The 21,687-nt window shown below is 47.1% G+C and overlaps 1 protein-coding gene across 1 annotated transcript; it reads right to left on the bottom strand.

Moving 5' to 3' along the window:
• Positions 1-2,952: 2,952 nt before the first annotated feature.
• On the bottom strand, positions 2,953-11,468 carry LOC112264231 (thrombospondin type-1 domain-containing protein 4-like). Its single transcript, XM_042319081.1, has 9 exons — positions 11,033-11,468; positions 9,917-9,973; positions 9,632-9,701; positions 7,072-7,433; positions 6,164-6,542; positions 5,315-5,464; positions 4,932-5,034; positions 3,777-3,913; positions 2,953-2,979 (listed from the first exon to the last, which is right to left on the bottom strand). The coding sequence occupies exons 2-9, from the start codon at positions 9,943-9,945 to the stop codon at positions 2,953-2,955; spliced, it is 1,257 nt and encodes a 418-aa protein (XP_042175015.1). The 5' UTR covers positions 9,946-9,973; positions 11,033-11,468.
• Between the last annotated feature and the right edge of the window lie 10,219 nt (positions 11,469-21,687).

Here is a 21,687-nt window from a genome sequence, read left to right on the forward strand (position 1 = left end):
GTACAGAACGGCATAGGCAAGATGCAGTAGATGGTATCGAGTACAGTATATACATATGAGATGAGTAATGTAGGGTATGTAAACATTATATTAAGTAGCATTGTTTAATATAATGTTTACATACCCTACATTACTCATCTCTACTCATCTACCCTAGTGAAACAGGAAGTGAAGTAATGGCTCAATATAGTTCCTTAAGACTTAAATAAGAGGAATTTAATTCCTGGTTACATTTTGGTAGATGTGATTTATTTTGTGAAACCTTGATTTGGAGGACATTGATTTTTTATTAAATCAATAAATGATTTTGGTGGGTTCCATTGAAACATGAATAAAGTACAGTATATCTCATTTGTATTTTGAGTTATCGCTATAATGATATTGTTTATATATATTTTTAAAGTATTGTTTGTGCAGTGCCAGTAATTTTGGAGCCCACTGTATGTAATACATCTATTGCATTTAGCAAAGCCTTTTATCCAAAGCGACATACAATGTTATGTATGGGTGGCCCCGGGAATCAAACCCACCATCCTGGCGCCATGCTCTACCAACTGAGCTAACAGGACTGTAACAGGACTGTGGTAGTAGAATATGGTTTACTACTCTCTCACTGACAGAGATAGACACCTCTCTAGCTCTGAGAATACCTCCATGCCGGATGGTTCTAGTGCTGCTATGAAACCTGGCACCATTCTGTTCAATTTCTTACGAGCCTTAGGAGATCACAGTGGGCCACACGCCAAGAGTCATTCAATGTCATTCATTTCTCCGTTTATGTTGAGCTACCTAATCAAGTGTGTAGTGCAATTCCACAGTTATGTTGAGCTTTTTAACTAAGAGTGCATTGCATATAACCCAGTTCCACAGCCCTGAGGCGGCTCATTGGAGCCAAGGCATCACAGCTGTAGGAAGACCAATCTTAATACAAAGCAACTCTGAGCACAAAGAGACTACAGAACAGACCAAGTGTTTAGCCAGCTAAGCTCTCTTACATTCAGCATGCAGCCTGCCTGTCTCACAGTAAACACAGGGACTTAATAGGAACCAATACAAGCAGGCTTTACTGACATTTTTAACCGATGACTACTGGATATCTGCCAAATCCTTTTTTATACTATCTAGGGCCATTTTGAAGAAAGAAGATGTTCAGTTTTTCTGACATTCTCTAATATTCTGATACTCAACTCACTGCCTGACTAACAGTATGAGCTCTGAGACATGGACCTAAAGGAAATGTCACCATGTTTACTGAGCTATAAAGTCAGACTGATATATCATCAAAGTGGGTCAGGAACATGAACCAGAAGCATGCAGGGACACCTTAGGTCAGAGGTCAGATTGAGAGCTAGGTTGTTTATCATATTGATCCGGGATGGACCACACAAAAGGCATGTGTTTAGCCCGACTAATAGAAAGAGTAGAGGATCAATATTTATTTATTCAACCTGTATTTAGCCAGGTAAATCATTGAGAACTAATTATCTACTGCAATAATACAGGGATTGTCACTGAGCCTAATTTAGGTCAAACCTGTCTGTGTCTGCAGTGTGTATTTAGGATTGTAGAGCTATAGGGGTATGAGTGGGCAGGATGCCAAGCTCTCCAGGATCTGCAGTGGGAAACTCTACTTATCTATTGGTGTGTGGTACACGTAAATACTCCTGCATACTCCTGCATTATACGCCCCAGCACCACCTCTCATCACATTTGAAAATCACCCCCATCCGCACACACACACACACACACACATACACACTCACACACACCCTGAGCTTATAAAACACAGCAACATAGAATTCAGCACACAGTGCAGGAAGGGTCTGCTTTCTGTAGAGCAGGACCACAGGAAACAGACAAGGCAGAAACAGACCTGGGCTCTACTCTATGCAACATGTCCATAGGATAAATCTGATTGAGCTCAAAGAGAATGCAGCCATAAGCCTCTGCAGACACCTTGCGAAATAACAGAGTCAAAGTTTAACCATACAAAGTAAAGAGATGCCTGCTGCAAACTGACTCCAGCTCCACACAGAGGGCAGAATAAACAGAGCCTTTGGTTACAGCTACAGTAAGAGATGTGATTTTATTGTACTCAAGCAAAAAGGGCCAAGGCAGGAAAAGCAGATGTTTCAGTGTCTATGTCATCAGTCTACTTTGGTCTCCTCAATATAATTTATGACAGCATCTCACTGCTACTATGGGATGTGCTCTGACCTGCTGAATATATTCCCTAGGTGAGTATACACCGAAATCAGGCCTCAATACGTTCCCTAGTAGGGAGAGAGAGAGAGTACAGAATGGTCCCTGGTTGGTTTAGCTCACAATGTGTAGCAGATGGTGAAGTTACTGTCGGAAATACTAAAGCACTGTAGGAAATGCCTAGGCTTTCTGGGTAAGTGGTGTTGATGTTGGCGTCGGTTCAAATCCAGGGTCCGCCTTGGACAGAGATGGACCGTGTTATACACAAGTAAACCTACTGGGAAACTCACTGCAGGGTATCAGAGACAGAGTGCCAAAAAGGACCCAGACACATAGAGTACAGTACACACTGCAGTTCATACCACACCCACAGACCACAGCAGTATAAGCTAGAGTACAGTCCAATACAGTAGAGTACAGTACACACTGCAGTTCATACCACACCCACAGACCACAGCAGTATAAGCTACAGTAGAGTACAGTCCAATACAGTAGAGTACAGTAGAGCAGTCCAGTCCAGTCCAGAAAGTCTAGTCCAGACTACTGTCCATACCACAACAGTGTAAGTTTCAGTACAGTCCGGTTCAGTCCAGTGCAGTACAGTACAGTGCACACTGCAGTCCATACCACACCCACAGACCAGCTGCATGAATACTGAGTGAGATCCCACCCCGGCCACATAAAAGCAGACCACTCCCTCCATGGGGTCAGCTAGTCACCACACTGCCCAGAGATCTATTGGCTGGAGGGCTAGAGGTCTGGTGAGAACACTGGCCCCTGTGATAAATCACAATTTCACTGGTATTAAAAGTGGAAATTACTTAAAGCTAATATGAGATCAGAGGGACTCTTTATCTTGATTAAATCTTAATATAGTAAAGATCTCCATGGGGGAAAAAATGTGGTTGAGAGCGCAGCAAATTGGGTTGAAGGGAGACTCAGAGGCAAGCACGAGTTCCTAGAGCGCAACTTGGAAAGGGTTCACTCAGAATTGTGGCTTAAAATCATATTGGAAAAACATCTCTAAGAGTTCAATCCTGATGAAATAAGAAGTAAAACGTATCCAGCTGCACACTGGACACAGCCAGTCAATAGCACAGGTTTACACAGGGACTGTTGTCTTTCCAAGTTCTGGCCACAGGTGTGTTTTAGAGATGTATATAAAAAATCAAGTCAAAGGAACAAATATGTCCATCATAATCCTTCATTGAGATCCCAGATCCTGGACTCAGAACCCAATCACCCCAAACTGACCTCTGTTTCACTCCTTATGGACAGATAACAGTGTTATACTCTGCTGCCCTCTGCTGGTTATATATAATTGATTAAATGTCTTCAATAAAATGTGCTGTCATCTTGCATTTGGATGCAATTGATCTTGAGAACTCTTTTGGGGCCGTGTTTTCTCGTGTATGAAGGTTTGTGTGGAATGATGTCAACATTTCATCTCAATGAATTAAGCTTTTCTTTCCTCTGATTCCATCCATCCTGTCACTGTTCTGTTCTATTCTGAGTGGTTTGGCAGGAGTCCACAGGTCTGGCCAGGCCACTGGTAAATGAGTTAAGTGTCCTACCTGACACCTCCCCGCCACACAGATGGAAGTCTCGTTCTGGCTGCACGGCGTCCCATCGATGACCCTATCCGACTGACGCACGTAGAAGCGGAAACCGATCGCACGACAGTTGAGCTCACAACGCTGGTCCCCTGAAACTGTGACAGAGGAGACACAGAAATTAATGATTTGATATGATTTATGAGTACAAAACATTATCTCTCTCTGGTAGGGTGCCTGGCAGGGCTGTAAATGTACATTGTTCAATGTTCAATGTAGGTGGACAAGCTGGGTAGACTGCTGCATTAGAATTGTGATCTGGTGAAGAGATGCAGAGTTGTTGTTTTCTTCCATTGAGCCATGCTGCCATCTAGCAACTGATGCGAGGAGTGGACTAAATACTGGCACACCCTCACAATTATCCTGTGATTACAAGTGATGAGTAAATCAATGTCTGCAGTCTGCCTTCTACAGTAATGCTGTGTTGTGAAAGGTAATGCCAAGCAACAACGAGGGATTCAAGGAAAGCTAACCAAATTCTTAATAAATCCAAGGGATCAAGGGAAGTTAACGGGTTGTTTGCTCCTCTCTGGTGATCCATTAGTGGTAATTAGAACCACAGACCTCTGGGTGGTGTCTCTTGTGTGGGAGGGAGGCAGATGCCCTCCAGGCCTGGAAACCACTGGGATTTGGCAGGCAGTGGGGTGTATGTAACGTCAGGTTTGTAATCCACCTGCACTTGGACTTCACTCAGATGTTTTGTCCATTAGCTCATGAGGTTTACAAGGACAGCTATGCTAAAAGTGTTGTAATTGCATGTTCATGTGTTTGAGATAGGTATCAAGCAAACTTGACCTGTCCTCATCAACTAAAGTCAAGTTATTTGAGCTTTATTCTAGTCATACGTCTGCAGTAAATACCATTCACTCCAACAGAGAGAAGAAAAACATCAAATGTTAATCAGTATCCTAAAAGTAATTGTCTATCCTTGAGGTGTTTTAACTATTGCTTGGATACTTAAGACACCTAGATCTCTAAACAACATCTGGCAGCTCAGGACATTCATTAAAATGGCCAAGACAGGTGACATACTGTGGCACTTACATCACCTCACACCTTGGATAATATTGTCCAACACCAAGGCAATATGAAAAACATGACAAGACCCTCCCATACCTTCATTGAAAGGCTCCCACTCGTACAGTCGACCCATGAAGGGATAGCTGTTGTAGGAAGAACACTGCACCGCTCTGATGTGTCTGCTGGCTGGAGGACAGGCCTGGACAGACATATAGACAGATAGAGAGTGAATATGCGTCCCCCGGCCTACTAAGTCCAGAAATGGCCACATTCTCCCCCAAGGTAAATTCCAGTCTTTACAATCGCAGCCTAGCATTGTCAACCATCGCAACATCTCCACTATATCTGTCTTATCAGACCTCATCTTCCTTAATAACCTCCATGTTTTACCCTTCATGATTGATTTAGCTGTTTAGCTGTGGGTTACAGTGAGGGATTCATTCATAAATGATCATAAGTCATGGCTGAACCGTTCTTACATTGTTGTTGCAAATCTTGTACTGGTTGTGCTCTCCCACACAGGAGGAGGTGGGCAGTGGGTTGTAGGGCCGTCCAAAGGGTTGCTGAGCCGCTGAGGCCTGTCTGGATGAGTGCTGCTGCTCCTGCCTAGGTTGGTGCCTCTGGCTGGGCTGGTAGAGTGAGGAGGACCAGGGTGGGTTAGAATTGGGCTGGGGGGCTGGGTTGGGGTTAGAGTTAGGGTTAGCCCTGGGCTGGGAGGCTGGATTAGGGTTAGACCTATGCCCCTGGGCTGGGAGGCTAGGGTTAGACCTATGGGGGCTGGGTTAGGGTTAGGGTTAGCCCTGGGCTGGGAGGGAGGGGCTGGATTAGGGTTAGCCCTGGGCTGGGACCTATGCTGGGGGGGGGCTGGGTTAGGGTTAGCCCTGGGCTGGGAGGGTTAGGGTTAGAGTTAGAGGTTAGACCTATGCTGGAAAGGGGGGCTGGGTTAGCCCTGGGAGGGGGGTTAGCCCTGGGCTGGGAGGCTGGATTAGGGTTAGCCCTGGGAGGGGAGGCTGGGTTAGGGTTAGACTTGGGCTGGGAGGCTGGGTTAGGGTTAGAGTTAGAGTTATTGCCCTTAGACCTGGGTTGGGGGCTGGGTTAGGGTTAGACCTGGAAAGGGAGGCTGGGTTAGGGTTAGGGAGCCCCTGGGAGGGATGGCTGGGTTAGGGTTAGCCCTGGGCCTGGGAAGGAAGGGGCTGGGCTGGGAGGCTGGGTTAGGGACCTGGGAAGGCTGGGAGGGGACCTGGGAGGGATGGGTTAGGGTTAGACCTGGGAAGGGAGGCTGGGTTAGGGTTAGAGTTAGAGTTATGGTTAGCCCTGGGAGGGGAGGCTGGGTTAGGGTTAGCTCTGGGAAGGGAGGCTGGGTTAGGGTTAGACCTGGGAAGGGAGGCTGGGTTAGGGTTAGACCTGGGAAGGGAGGCTGGGTTATTGTTAGACCTGGGTTGGGGGGCTGGGGGCTGGTGATGGACTGGGCTGTAGCTGTGGAGATGGGGGTTGTTGTAGGGCGGACGGTAGGGGTTAGGCCTGTGGCCTCCGTGCCTGGTGGCTGACGGGCTGGGGTCAGAGAGTGGGGAGCGTCTCTGTCTGTGGGAGAGACCAGTCCCTGTCTCTATCCCAGACCTCTGGCCTGTGTCTGTCTGGAGAGACACAACGTAAGCCATCCTCCCATAGCCATACTTCCCTGGAATGATGGGACTGTCACTGCCCCTCCTGAAAACACACACACACACGCACACACACACACGGGTTAAGACAATTGTCTGTGCTAAATAACCTCCACTTACGGCACTTGTTTACATTCAAAATGTGTTGACTGGACTATCAAAGACTGTCAAACAAAATGTCAAAGATACACATCACAGGTGCAAATTACTTCTGAGAAGAGGATGGATATTACCATTAGCAAACAAGCGCCGAGCAGAGAGCGCTTTGTCTGGAGACTTGGATTCCTACGTCAACAACCCCCCATTACTCAACTGTCAGCTCTATTTATTTAAAAGCTTTTTAACTCGAGCTCACAGGAAGGAGGCCACAAACCCGCCAAGCACAAGCCGAGCCATTGACTCCATCCATAAAAGAATAGCTTTACACTGGAGGGGAGTCCAATGGACCATGGGGTGAGCTGGAGCTCCACAGGGACACTTTTAGACTGGGCTGCTCAACATGCAGGGCATTAAACACAGATCAGACTGAAAGACAGAGACAGGCCCCTGTCTGTATGGTGTGATAGATACTGTACCTGCGTCCAGCATTGGCCTCTCTGTCTCTCTGCTGGTCCCTCAGCTCTCCTCGGCTGGCCAAGCTGGTGTTGCTGATGGACGGTGGGGGTCTCCCAGGGTTGGTGCGGTGCAGTGGGACAGTGGGTCTTAGGGCAGACACTACATGGTCTGGGTTCTGGTTGGGGTGGTGGCCATCCGGCCTGGAGGGGTAAGCAACAGCACCCATGGAGGGGGTGTGGGAGGGTAGGCAGGGTCGGTTCTGTTCCTGAACCCCTCCCCCACAGGAGCGGGAGCAGGAGGACCAAGGCCCCCAGGAGCCCCAGGAGCCTGGGGCCCCACCCTGCACTCCTCCAGCCTCCTGCTGCTCTGCCCTTTGAGGAACCTGCAGGAACATCCTGAGTTAAAGCCCTACACCACCCACAGCATGGATAACATGAAACAGACACCACTTAAGAGCAGAGTAGAGAAGAAAAAGAATAACATCATTATTCATGAAAGACTTGAAGCTAATGAGACAATGACCTCATGTCATCAACAACGGTTTTCTCTCTCCCTCGCTGTGTATGTGATGAGCTTCTGTTCATGTCGGATAAAACCCAGATTTGTCTGATTAGAGGTTGTCTGTTACTCTCCCATCCCCTACTGACTACCTGCATATCCCTCTGTTGACTCTAGCCCTTTGTGTAAAGCTGCCAGAGACGTATTAGCGCCTTAGTGGCGATCACTGCACTCTCTGTCTCAGGACCCTGCGCCAGCCAACCCTGCCCTACGCCAGCCAGCTTTGCCTGAGGAGCCGCAAAGAAGGAAATCCAGCTCTTTAAGAGCCACTTTGTCTACATTCATCCTGTCTTCTGTGAGCTTACACATGCACATGGTAAAGGCTCAGCCTCCCTTTGGCGTTGAGAAGACTGTAAGAGAATACCCAAACGGTAGGGATAGTAGGGAGAGTTGGCAGATAGCTATCCTTCTGTCAGTCACCGACATGGGGCTATTCAGAGATCACTCAGACCATGGCCTCCTCCTCGCTGCAGCCTTTGTAACTCTACTCCACTGTCATCTCCAGGGTCAGCCATGGGTCAAACAGCTGGACTCCTGGAAACGCAGAGGGCCAACAGAGACAAGCTCTCTCCCAGAGAGGAATGCCCCATCCGACAGTTAGCCTGTCCATCAACACTCTCCACAAAGTACAGTTATAAATATTGGTCCATCATTCATTTGCTCTCGCTCTCTCTCTCTCTCTCTTCATTTCTCATAGCACTGAGGTTGAAGGGGATGTATTGCTCTCTCTCTCTCTCTCTCTCTCTCTCTCTCTCTCTCTCTCTCTCTCTCTCTCTCTCTCTCTCTCTCTCTCCATTTCTCATAGCACTGAGGTTGAAGGGGATGTATTGCTCTCTCTCTCTCTCTCTCTCTCTCTTCATTTCTCATAGCACTGAGGTTGAAGGGGATGTATTGCTCTCTCTCTCTCTCTCTCTCTCTCCCCCTCTCTCTCATAGCACTGAGGTTGAATGGGATGTATTGCTCTCTCTCTATCTCTCTCTCTCTCTCTCTCTCTCTCTCTCTCTCTCTCTCTCTCTCATAGCACTGAGGTTGAAGGGGATGTATTGCTCTCTCTCTCGCTCTCTCTCTCCCCCCTCTCTCTCTCTCTCTCTCTCTCTCATAGCACTGAGGTTGAAGGGGATGTATTGCTCTCTCTCTCGCTCTCTCTCTCTCTCTCCCCCTCTCTCTCTCATAGCACTGAGGTTGAAGGGGATGTATTGCTCTCTCTCTCTCTCTCTCTCTCTCTCTCATAGCACTGAGGTTGAATGGGATGTATTGCTCTCTCTCTCTCTCTCTCTCTCTCAGCACTGAGGTTGAAAGGGATGTATTGCTCTCTCCCTCTCTCTCTCTCTCTCATAGCACTGAGGTTGAAGGGGATGTATTGCTCTCTCTCTCTCTCTCTCTCTCTCTCCCTCTCTCTCTCTCTCTCTCCCCCTCTCTCTCTCTCTCTCTCTCTCTCCCCCCTCTCTCCCCCTCTCTCTCTCATAGCACTGAGGTTGAAGGCGATGTATTGCTGACTGCTGGTATGATCCTCTACATGTTCCCCAGTGTTGGACAACGTATTTTCACCGCTGCTCTCCTGTGAGTGAACAGATTTACACCCGGATCGGATTCCCCTGGGGGGCATCCTTCCTCAATGACTGATTGCATGTTTAAATGGCCCGAGATAGACTAGTGTTGTATTTAATGGCTTTGTGGTTGAACAATATCATCACGGCAGCAGACACTATAAACTTCCCCTGTACAGTTGAAAGGATATGCATCCTCTGTGAACTGGAGGGTGTTAATTGGCTACGGCTACAATCGGAAGACAAGATCATGCCTTCTTTGGCAGTTCAGATTCCGTGAGCCTGTGCCAACTGGCGTGAGATGATGATAAAGGTGAGTGAAAAATGGATTCTCAGGCTGCAAACACATGAGGGAGGTCTATCGTCCTGCGCTTGTCGATGTCAAACAGACCACACACATGTTAAAACTCCACCCAGCACAACCCCCTCCCTGCTCCCCTTCTCCCGTCTGCTGACCCCCAGCCACTCTACTGACCTTCCTGTGGTCTATAGTGAGTTGGCAATCCAGGGGATATGGCCTGAGCAGCAGCAGAAGCATGGAAACTCTGTGTGTGACAGATAGCATACTGAGCTATAATACATTTAACAGCTTTTTTTCAGAGAAAAAGTATTATAATCTAAAATGGAGACAATTAAAACAAAACGATTAAATTGAGTCATGCATAGTGCGTGATCAGCAGCTGCAGTGTGATACAACATGTTTATGATGAGTCTGTTCAGTATACACCAAAGTGATTGTAAGTGACAAGTGATATCTCACCTCAGAATCCAGATACAAAGTCCTCTCATATCTCCTAGATTTTGAGGGCTACAGTACCTAAAAAATGGATATGTTGTATTTGCAGACATAATGACATTAATAACACAGCAATAAAGCAGTAATATCGTATTTAATACAACACTTTCTCCTCAAGACCACATGCAGTGTCTGGTCTGCTCTTTAGTGTCTCAGTTTGTCTGAAGGTCCTGACCATAGACTCAGGGGAACATGGCTTCTGCCCACTTGACCATGTGTGTTGACCCTTGACCCTTACCCTGATCCTAATGAGTGGCCACCCACTGAAACAGGACTCCATTTTCAGATGGCTGGACTGCAGTGACACTTTTATCACTGTGCTTGTAGTAAAAACTCATCTGTGATGTATCTCTCAAAATAAACCACACTTGGTATGATGAATGTAGGGGTTTAAAGATCCCAACTTAAACATAGACCTATCTGTTTTGTCTGTCTCACACTGGTGCAATTCCACTCCATGTGAGGTTTGGAAAGTTCCATTGTCATTAAATAAATACTATTCACAATATCTATTTACTTTATTTTCACAAAAGCCTAGAATTTAATTTATCCAAAAACATGTAGGCTATGCCTATTACTTCAAACGTCTTTAAAACGTATTATGAAGCTGGGCTATTACAAATATGATTTAGCTATGGTAAACACCATCACAATGGCAGGCATGTATATATCTGTGTTATCAACAAATAGAAAGCTGGCTGCACCCTGCGCAAAAAGATCGACATTCTGTCAAACCCGACAGGGACGGGACAGGAGGCTCTCCTCCAGGCTGAGGGGTTTGGATTTCAAGTGTGAGCGCGCAGTAGCGAGTCATTAAATTACACTTTCAAAATCTGAAATCCTAAGCGATTTAATAGAAACATAGCATGTAGGCTACCATTTGAATTTTCTTTGAAATAAATTAGTCGACAAACAAAAACTCTATAAGCATAATTATGGATAAATTACTAAAATGTAAATAATTTAATCAATTGCATTATAATGTTTCCTTATGTATTATATGATTACGATTAGGCTATTATGATTATTATTAGGCCTATATTATTACACTTTCATAAAACGTAAATGGTCTGTTCCTACCTTGGATGACTGTGTTTGTGTTTGCTACCTTGTTGCTTTCTCCAGTGCAGTATTGCTGCTTCTCAATGGTAAATTGTGGCGCCAGTTATCCTCATAATCCAAGTTATCGACAGAGTTCAATCCAGGTGTAAAAAAAATACAACAACCGAATCAGTTAATCCATTTTAAAACCGCTCCAAATATCCAAACGTTCTGTAAACGTGCTGGTCACTGGTCAACGTGACATTATTCCGTTCATTTTCACTCTCTCTCTCTCTCGCTCACGCACGCTCTCTGTATCCCTGGCGTCCTGAAACACAATTCTACTCAGAGAGAATGAAAGTCATGGGAACTACAGAGAAGAAAACAAGTTGTTGCGCCCCCTGCTGCCTCTCTTACTCTCTCTCCTGTATAAAACACCTCGCATGGTGTGGGCATGGACTCTACAAGGTGTTGAAGGCTTTCCTCAGGGATGCTGGCCCATGTTGACTCCAATGCTTCCCACAGTTGTGTCAAGTTGGCTGGATGTTCTTTGGGTGGTGGACCATTCTTGATACACACAGGAAACTGTTGAGCATGAAAAACCCAGCAGCATTGCAGTTCTTGACACAAAGCATTGCGCCTGACACCTACTAGCATACTCCATACAAAGGCACTTAAATATTTTGTCTTGCCCATTCACCCTCTGAATGGCACACATACATAACCCATGTCTCAATTGTCTCAAGGCTTAAAAATATTTTTTTAACCTGTCTCTTCCCCTTCATCTACACTGATTAAAGTGGATTAAAGTGACCACCTGGATTCACCTGGTCAGTCTATGTCATGGAAATAGCAGGTGTCCTTAATGTTTTGTACACTAAGTGTATATATTTTTCTAAATGTTTTATTAACTCAGAAATCTGTCCTAGTTTCTAATGTTTGTCAGACTTTCATAATCATCTATAAGATATGTTCTCCTCCTCCGGTAGAGTCTCTGAGAGTCTTTCTCTCCTGGATGGCCACTACCATCCTCTCACTGCTGAAATATGGACTATGACAATTCTTTATGACTACAGAGCCCAGAGTGTAGAGACCAGACGAGGTAAGGGCTATCACTGTCATTACTGCAAGTGCCATAGGCTTGCAAACCTCAATCAATTAATTGGGACACAGGATAATAACTTGTCACCCTTTAAGCCAACACAAAGGTCAAAGTTATCCAACTGTCTGTCACGACTTCCACCGAAGTCGGTCCCTCTCCTTGTTCGGGCGGTGTTCAGGGGGGTAATACAGAGATAATTAGTCTCTTCCTAATTGACTCTCGTGCATTTCCCGTGGTGCTGGGCCTACCCTGGTTAGCTTGTCATAACCCCACTGTTTCTTGGCCACAGAGGGCTCTCACGGGGTGTTCGCGAGAGTGCTCAGGTAGGTGTTGCTACGGTGGAGAGTCCAGACCAGGTCTCCACCGTGCGCATTCCCCCTGAATATGCCGATTTGGCTCTCGCCTTCTCCAAAAAGAAGGAGACTCAATTACCACTGTTAAGCGGTTCTTCCTGGGAAGGAGAGGAGGACCAAAATGCAGCGTGGTTGAAATTCCTGTTTGTTTTTAATAAGAAAACTATACATGAATAAACTACAAAAACAACAAACGTGTAAACCCGAAACAGTCCCGTGTGGAACAAACACTGACACAGGAGACAGGAACAATCACCCATGGAACACTCAAAGAATATGGCTGCCTAAATATGGTTCCCAATCAGAGACAACGATAAACACCTGCCTCTGATTGAGAACCACTCCAGGCAACCATAGACTTTTCTAGACAACTCCACTAACCAAAATCCCATAACCTACAAAAAAAACCTAGACAAAACCAACACATAATTCACCCATGTCACACCCTGGCCTGACCAAAATAATAAAGAAAACACAAAATACTAAGGCCAGGGCGTGACAGTAGAGGAAGGGGACTGAGAGGAAGCTCAGGACTGAGAGGAAGCTCAGGCAGGTTGATGGCTCTGGCGGAACCTGGCTGAATGGCAGATCCTGGCTGAATGGCGGATCCTGGCTGAATGGCGGATCTGGAAGATCCTGGCTGACTGGCGGCTCTGGCGGATCCTGGCAGACTGGCGGACCCTGGCAGGCTGGCGGATCCTGGCAGACTGGCGGATCCTGGCTGACTGGCGGCTCTGGCTGCTCCATGCTGACTGGCGGCTCTGGCTGCTCCATGCTGACTGGCGGCTCTGGCTGCTCCATGCTGACTGGCTGCTCCATGCTGACTGGCGGCTCCGGCTGCTCCATGCTGACTGGAGGCTCAGGCTGCTCCATGCTGACTGGCGGTTCCGGCTGCTCAATGCTGACTGGCGGCTCCGGCTGCTCCATGCTGACTGGCGGCTCTGGCTGCTCCATGCAGACTGGCGGCTCTGGCTGCTCCATGCAGACTGGCGGCACTGGCGGCTCCTTGAAGACTGGCGGCACTGGCGGCTCCTTGCAGACTGGCGGCACTGGTGGCTCCTTGCAGACTGGCGGCTTTGATTGCTCCATGCAGACTGGCAGCTCTGGCGGATCCTTGCAGACTGGCAGCTCTGGCGGCTCTATGCAGACAGGAAGCTCTGACGGCTCCTTGCAGACTGGCAGCGCTGGACAGGCGGGAGACTCCGGCAGCGCTGGAGAGGAGGAAGGCTCTGGTAGCGCTGGACAGGCGAAGCGCACTGTAGGCCTGGTGCGTGGTGCTGGCACTGGTGGTACTGGGCCGAGGACACGCACAGGAAGCCTGGTGCGGGGAGCTGCCACCGGAGGGCTGGTGCGTGGAGGTGGTACTGGATAGACCGGACCGTGCTGGCGCACTGGAGCTCTTGAGCACCGAGCCTGCCCAACCTTACCTGGTTGAATGCTCCCGGTCGCCCTGCCAGTGCAGCGAGGTGGAATAGCCCGCACGGGCAATGCAGGCGAACCGGGGACACCGTGCGCAAGGCTGGTGCCATGTAAGCCGGTCCAAGGAGACGCACTGGAGACCAGATGCGTAGAGCCGGCTTCATGACACTTGGCTCGATGCCCACTCTCCTCGATACGAGGAGCTGGTATGTACCACACCGGGCTATGCACCCGCACTGGAGACACCGTGCGCTCCACAGCATAACACGGTGCCTGCCCGGTCTCTCTAGCCCCCCGGTAAGCACAGGAAGTTGGCAAAGGTCTCCTACCTGGCTTTGCTACACTCCCTGTGTTCCTCCCCCAAGAAATGTTTGGGGCTGACTCTCGGGCTTCCATCCGCGTCGCCGAGCTGCCTCCTCATACCAGCGCCTCTCCACCTTCGCCGCCTCCAGCTCTTCTTTGGGGCGGCGATATTCTCCTGGCTGTGCCCAGGGTCCTTTACCGTCCAATATTTCCTCCCATGTCCAGAAATCTGGATTTCGCTGCTCCTGCTGCCGCTGCCTGTCACCACGCCGCTTGGTCCTGTTGTGGTGGGTGATTCTGATATGCGGTTCTTCCTGGGAAGGAGAGGAGGACCAAAATGCAGCGTGGTTGAAATTCATGCTTGTTTTTAATAAGAAAACTATACATGAATAAACTACAACTACATACGTCTCCAAATCTCTGGAGCAGGGGTACATTCGGCCCTCCACTTCACCTGCCTCAAGTTTATTTTTTGTGAAGAAGAAGGATGGAGGTCTGCACCCGTGCATTGACTATCGAGGTATCAACCAAATCACTGTGAGGTACAGCTATCTGCTGCATCTCATAGCCAGTGCGATAGAGTCAATTCACGGGGCGCGCTTCTTCACAAAATTGGATCTCAGGAGCGCTTACAACCTGGTGCGTATCACAGAGGGGGACGAGTGGAAGACGGAATTTAGTACCATCTCAGGGCACTATGAGTACCTCGTCATGCCGTACGGGTTGATGAATGCTCCATCAGTCTTCCAGGCCTATGTAGATGAGATTTTCCGGGACCTGCACGGGCAGGGTGTATTCTGATATACTCCACTGCACGAGCCGAGCATGTGTCCCTGTTGCGCAGGTGCTTGGTCGACTGTTGGAGAATGACCTGTACATCAAGCCTGAGAAATGTCTGTCTTTCCAACAGTCCGTCTCCTTCCTAGGGTACCGCATTTCCACGTCAGGGGTGGAGATGGAGAGTGACCGCATTTCAGCCGTGCGTAATTGACCAACTCCCGCCACGGTAAAGGAAGTGCAGCGGTTTCTAGGGTTTTCCAACTACTACCGGAGGTTTATCCGGGGCTTTGGTCAGGTAGCAGCTCCCATTACCTCACTGCTGAAGGGGGGACCGGTACGTTTGCAGTGGTCGGCTGAGGCGGACAGGGCTTTTGGTCAGCTGAGGGCTCTGTTTACCTCGGCTCCCGTGCTGGCTCATCCGGATCCCTCTTTGTCGTTCATAGTGGAGGTGGACGTGTCCAAGGCTGGGATAGGAGCCGTGCTCTCTCAGCGCTCGGGTACGCCACCAAAGCTCCGCCCCTGTGCCTTCTTTTCGAAGAAGCTCAGCCCGGGGGAGCGAAACTATGATGTGGGGGACCGGGTGTTGTTGGCTGTCGTCAAGGCTTTGAAGGCGTGGAGACATTGGATTGAGTGGGCTAAACACCCTTTTCTCTTCTGGACTGACCACCGCAATCTGGAGTACATCCGGCGGTGAGGAGACTGAATCCTCGCCAGGCAAGGTGGGCCATGTTTTTTACCCGTTTTGTTTTCACCCTGTCCTACAGACCAGGTTCCCAGAACGCGAAGGCAGATTAACTGTCCCAGATGTATGACACAGAGGAGCGACCCATGGATCCCACTCCCATACTCCCGGCCTCTTGCCTGGTGGCACCGACATTGAGCAGGCATTGCGTACAGAGCCCGCTCCCATTCAGTGTCCTGCTGGGCGTCTGTACGTTCCGTCTGCTGTCCGCGACCGGCTGATCTATTGGACCCATACGTCACCCTCCTCTGGTCATCCTGGTATTGGTCGGACGGTGCGCTGTCTTAGTGGAAAGTACTGGTGGCCCACTTTAGCTAAGGACATGAGGGTTTGTTTCCTCCTGTTCGGTGTGTGCCCAGTGCAAGGCTCCTAGACACCTGCGCAGAGATAAATTTATAACCCTTAACCGTTCCACAACGGCCGTGGTTGCACCTGTCGGTGGATTTCCTGACTGATCTTCCTCCTTCACAGGGTAACACCACGATCCTGGTCGTTATGGATAGTTCGTTCCATACTGGATTCGAGACGTCGGGCGAGGGGCGAGGGGCCTTCAGTACCTCGTGGACTGGGAGGGGTATGGTCCGGAGGAGAGATGCTGGGTTCCGGTGGAGGACGTGTTTGATCCTTCAATGCTGCGAGAGTTCCACCGTCTCAATCCGGATCGCCCTGCGCCTCGCCCTCCGGGTTGTCCCCGAGGTCGGTGTCGACGTCAGGGGGGTGGTACTGTCATGACTTCCGCCGAAGTCGATCCTTCTCCTTGTTTGGGTGGTGTTCGGCGGTCGAAGTCACCGACCTTCTAGCCATCACTGATCCATTTTTCATTTTCCATTGGTTTTGTCTTGTCTTCCATCACACCTGGTTCCAATCCCATCAATTACATGTTGTGTATTTAACCCTCTGTTTCCCCTCATGTCCTTGTCGGTGATTGGTTGTTGTATGTATTGATGCTATTATTATTCTGGTGTGCGACAGGTTTTGTACCCACTTTCATTATTTTTGTATATGTTGGTTTTCAGAGTTTGTGAGCACTTATTAAACGAATCCGTTTATACCAAGTTCGTTCTCCTGCGCCTGACTTCCCTGCCACCAGCACGCACCCTTTACACTCTCCCACTCAGTCATTTGCTGAAAGATCAAAAACAATGTAAAGGGTCAGGTGAAAAGACCAGGGAAAGTATGTTAAAAAATTCAGAGTAAAAAATTCAGAGTAATAATACAGTGCCTTGCAAAAGTATTCATCCCCTGTAACGGTTGTCGTTGGTGGAAGAAGGACAGGACGAAGGTGGAGCGTGGTAAGTGTCCATTTTAATGAAGAACAACTGAACACTGAATGACAAAAGAACAAGAGAAATAAATGAAAACCGAAACAATCCTATATGGTGAAAACACTGGAACGGAAAATAATCACCCACAACTCAAAATGGGAAAACAGGCTACCTAAGTATGGCTCTCAATCAGAGACAACGATAGACAGCTGCCTCTGATTGAAAACCATACCAGGCCAAACACATAGAAAAAGAAAACCTAGACATACAACATAGAATACCCGCCCACATCACACCCTGACCAAACTAAAAATAGAAACATACAAAGCAATCTACGGTCAGGGCGTGACATCCCCCTTGGCGTTTTTCCTATTTTGTAACATTACAACCTGTAATCTAAATTTAATTTAATTTGGATTTCATGTAATGGACATACACAAAATAGTCCAAATTGGTGAAGTGAAATGAAAAAAATAACTTGTTTAAAAAAATTCAAAAATATAGAAAACAGAAAGGTGGTGCATGCATATGTATTCACCCCCTTTGCTATGAAGCCCCTAAATAAGATCTGGTGCAACCAATTACCTTCAAAGTCACATAATTAGTCAAAATAAAGTCCACCTGTGTGCATTCTAAGTGTCACATGATCTCAGTATATATATATACAGTGGGGCAAAAAAGTATTTAGTCAGCCACCAATTGTGCAAGTTCTCCCACTTAAAAAGATGAGAGAGGCCTGTAATTTTCATCATAGGTACACTTCAACTATGACAGACAAAATGAGAAGAAAAAAATCCAGAAAATCACATTGTAGGATTTTTAATGAATTTATTTGCAAAATATGGTGGAAAATAAGTATTTGGTCAAGAACAAAAGTTTATCTCAATACTTTGTTATATACCCATTGTTGGCAATGACAGAGGTCAAACGTTTTCTGTAAGTCTTCACAAGGTTTTCACACACGGTTGCTGGTATATTGGCCCATTCGTCCATGCAGATCTCCTCTAGAGCAGTGATGTTTTGGGGCTGTTGCTGGGCAAGATGGACTTTCAACTCCCTCCAAAGATTTTCTATGGGGTTGAGATCTGGAGACTGGCAAGGTCACTCCAGGACCTTGAAATGCTTCTTACGGAGCCACTCCTTCGTTCGGTGTTTGGGATCATTGTCATGCTGAAAGACCCAGCCACGTTTCATCTTCAATGCCCTTGCTGATAGAAGGAGGTTTTCACTCAAAATCTCACGATACATGGCCCCATTCATTCTTTCCTATACACAGATCAGTCGTCCTGGTCCCTTTGCAGAAAAACAGCCCCAAAGCATGATGTTTCCACCCCCATGCTTAACAGTAGGTATGGTGTTCTTTGGATGCAACTCAGCATTCTTTGTCCTCCAAACACGACGAGTTGAGTTTTTACCAAAAAGTTATATTTTGGTTTCATCTGACCATATGACATTCTCCCAATCTTCTTCTGGATCATCCAAATGCTCTCTAGCAAACTTTAGATGGGCCTGGACATGTACTGGCTTAAGCAGGGGGACACGTCTGGCGCTGCAGGATTTGAGTCCCTGGCGGCGTAGTGTGTTACTGATGGTAGGCTTTGTTACTTTGGTCCCAGCTCTCTGCAGGTCATTCACTAGGTCCCCCCGTATGGTTCTGGGATTTTTGCTCACCGTTCTTGTGATCTTTTTGACCCCACGGTGTGAGATCTTGCGTGGAGCCCCAGATCGGGGGAGATTATCAGTGGTCTTGTATGTCTTCCATTTCCTAATAATCGCTCCCACAGTTGATTTCTTCAAACCAAGCTGCTTACCTATTGCAGATTCAGTCTTCCCAGCCTGGTGCAGATCTACAATTTTGTTTCTGGTGTCCTTTGACAGCTCTCTGGTCTTGGCCATAGTGGAGTTTGGAGTGTGACTGTTTGAGGTTGTGAACAGGTGTCTTTTATACCGATAACAAGTTCAAACAGGTGCCATTAATACAGGTAACGAGTGGAGGACAGAGGAGCCTCTTAAAGAAGAAGTTACAGGTCTGTGTGAGCCAGAAATCTTGTTTGTTTGTAGGTGACCAAATACTTATTTTCCACCATAATTTGCAAATAAATTCATTAAAAATCCTACAATGTGATTTTCTGGATTTTTTTTCTCATTTTGTCTGTCATAGTTGAAGTGTACCTATGATGAAAATGACAGGCCTCTCTCATCTTTTTAAGTGGGAGAACTTGCACAATTGGTGGCTGACTAAATACTTTTTTGCCCCACTGTATATACTGTGTTATATATGTGTCTCATCATGGCCTTTGTTTCCAAAGGTGCCGGATATCATAATGGCTTTATTCAATGGTGGGACCATGTTGATGCTGGCTGTGAATTTGCCTTTAACCTCTATGTTTCCAAACCATGGTCACGGGTGACCGCACCCAATTATAGCAACTTAATGAACTACTGTTCCGATTGACCCATTCAAACTATACAAGGAAACACTTTCGAAAGGAGAGCTGTTCTACCCTGTCATCGACAAAAATGTGAATCCCCTGCCATCAGACGTACAGCACAGTAACTAACAATAAACAATGTGCTAAGCTCATTCCAGGACCAGGGAAAAGTAATACTCTGTCCTATGAAGTGGAACTAAGAGTACTAACTAATGTGTCCAGATCATACATTATGAGGAGGTGGTGTCTCAGTGGGATGGCTTTCCGAGCAGAAACAATAGAACACACTTAAAAGCTAACTCCTCATCAGCAGCACCTCAGACTCTCAATCCGTCCTTTGCTTGAGAAGTAAAACAGTTTTCTATGGGATACTTCTGGTCCATTCACCCATACACAAACACATTGCTATCTTAACTGGTATCAAATGTCTCTATTTGCTGTATGATACCTGTACACCACAGTACAGATACCTATTTTGATATACATGAGTGAACTGATAGCAGAGGCTACTATCAGAGCCAACAGAGCTGGTTTGTTTACAGTATAACCAGTATTTAATCCTGTGAAATACATCCTGCATGACAAGTAAATATACAACACAAGGTTACTGCCAGTTTCTGTCGTCACATACTCTATATGGAGAAGTATCTAGGCTTATAAACAAGCTATTACAGTGGAGACAGGTAATACACTCTGATTTGAGGATGAATTGAATGAATAAAAAGTTAATCGTCTGTCATGATAGTCTATTGTTTTGATAACACCCCACACACTGTATGAATGTCACTTTCATTGGTTGTGCATGCCACCATAATGCATTCTGTTAATACATTTCCCTAATGTCTGAATAAGTTCACAAATTACGCATGAAGAGTAACCTTGACGAAGACCTTGAGACTCATCATATCACTCAGAGCTCATGCTCAGTGGGCTTATGCAGTCTAGATTCCCACAGACAACCTGGGTTCTATATGCATGTGACAATCATTCTCGAGGAGTCCAATATTTATTCACTAAAACATTTTTCTCTCTTACCTGAGGGCTTTTTCCTTTGCTCGTGTGAAAGGATTTGGGTGGATTAAGGTGAAGATTCCTCATTGACAGCAACACCTACATGGCAATATACAGTATTAATTAATAATACAGATCCTATGCAGCTCTTTGATACTACAAACACCCTGGCTGTGTTTTGCTTGTCAACAGCAGAGCTCTCCTTGGCCTGCCTCCATTACAGTGTCGAAGGAGGAACCTTAGGCTGGGCATGATATAAGAGTGTGGGGGAAAATTCAGCTGGGAATATATTGCTTTGGAAGGAAGCGCTACATATGGTTTGATTTGATACCAGCATCTCTCAAAAATGTTCTCAAGAACGGAGTCTGCAGAAGTTCCCTTTTATGACCTTGTTTTGCTCACATCAAGGATTGTTGGTTCTCATGCACCAGTCCAACAGATATCAGAAGGACGTTTTCCAATGATGGATTCCAGTACCACATCTTTCAGTCAGTGTAAAAATAAGCTTCTAAATAAAGAGTATAGACCAATAAGGCTGGCTATTACTCACGGAGTGGTATGTAAATCAAATCAAATTTATTTATATAGCCCTTCGTACATCAGCTGATATCTCAAAGTGCTGTACAGAAACCCAGCCTAAAACCCCAAACAGCAAGCAATGCAGGTGTAGAAGCACGGTGGCTAGGAAAAACTCCCTAGAAAGGCCAAAACCTAGGAAGAAACCTAGAGAGGAACCAGGCTATGTGGGATGGCCAGTCCTCTTCTGGCTGTGCCGGGTAGAGATTATAACAGAACATGGCCAAGATGTTCAAATGTTCATAAATGACCAGCATGGTCGTATAATAATAAGGCAGAACAGTTGAAACTGGAGCAGCAGCACGGCCAGGTGGACTGGGGACAGCAAGGAGTCATCATGTCAGGTAGTCCTGGGGCATGGTCCTAGGGCTCAGGTCCTCCGAGAGAGAGAGAGAGAGAGAGAGAGAGAAAGAGAGAATTAGAGAACGCACACTTAGATTCACACAGGACACCGAATAGGACAGGAGAGGTACTCCAGATATAACAAACTGACCCTAGCCCCCCGACACATTAACTACTGCAGCATAAATACTGGAGGCTGAGACAGGAGGGGTCAGGAGACACTGTGGCCCCATCCGAGGACACCCCCAGACAGGGCCAAACAGGAAGGATATAACCCCACCCACTTTGCCAAAGCACAGCCCCCACACCACTAGAGGGATATCTTCAACCACCAACTTACCATCCTGAGACAAGGCTGAGTATAGCCCA

Source organism: Oncorhynchus tshawytscha, unplaced genomic scaffold (assembly GCF_018296145.1).
Source record: "Oncorhynchus tshawytscha isolate Ot180627B unplaced genomic scaffold, Otsh_v2.0 Un_contig_37_pilon_pilon, whole genome shotgun sequence".
In the NCBI taxonomy this organism is placed as follows: Eukaryota; Metazoa; Chordata; class Actinopteri; order Salmoniformes; family Salmonidae; genus Oncorhynchus; species Oncorhynchus tshawytscha.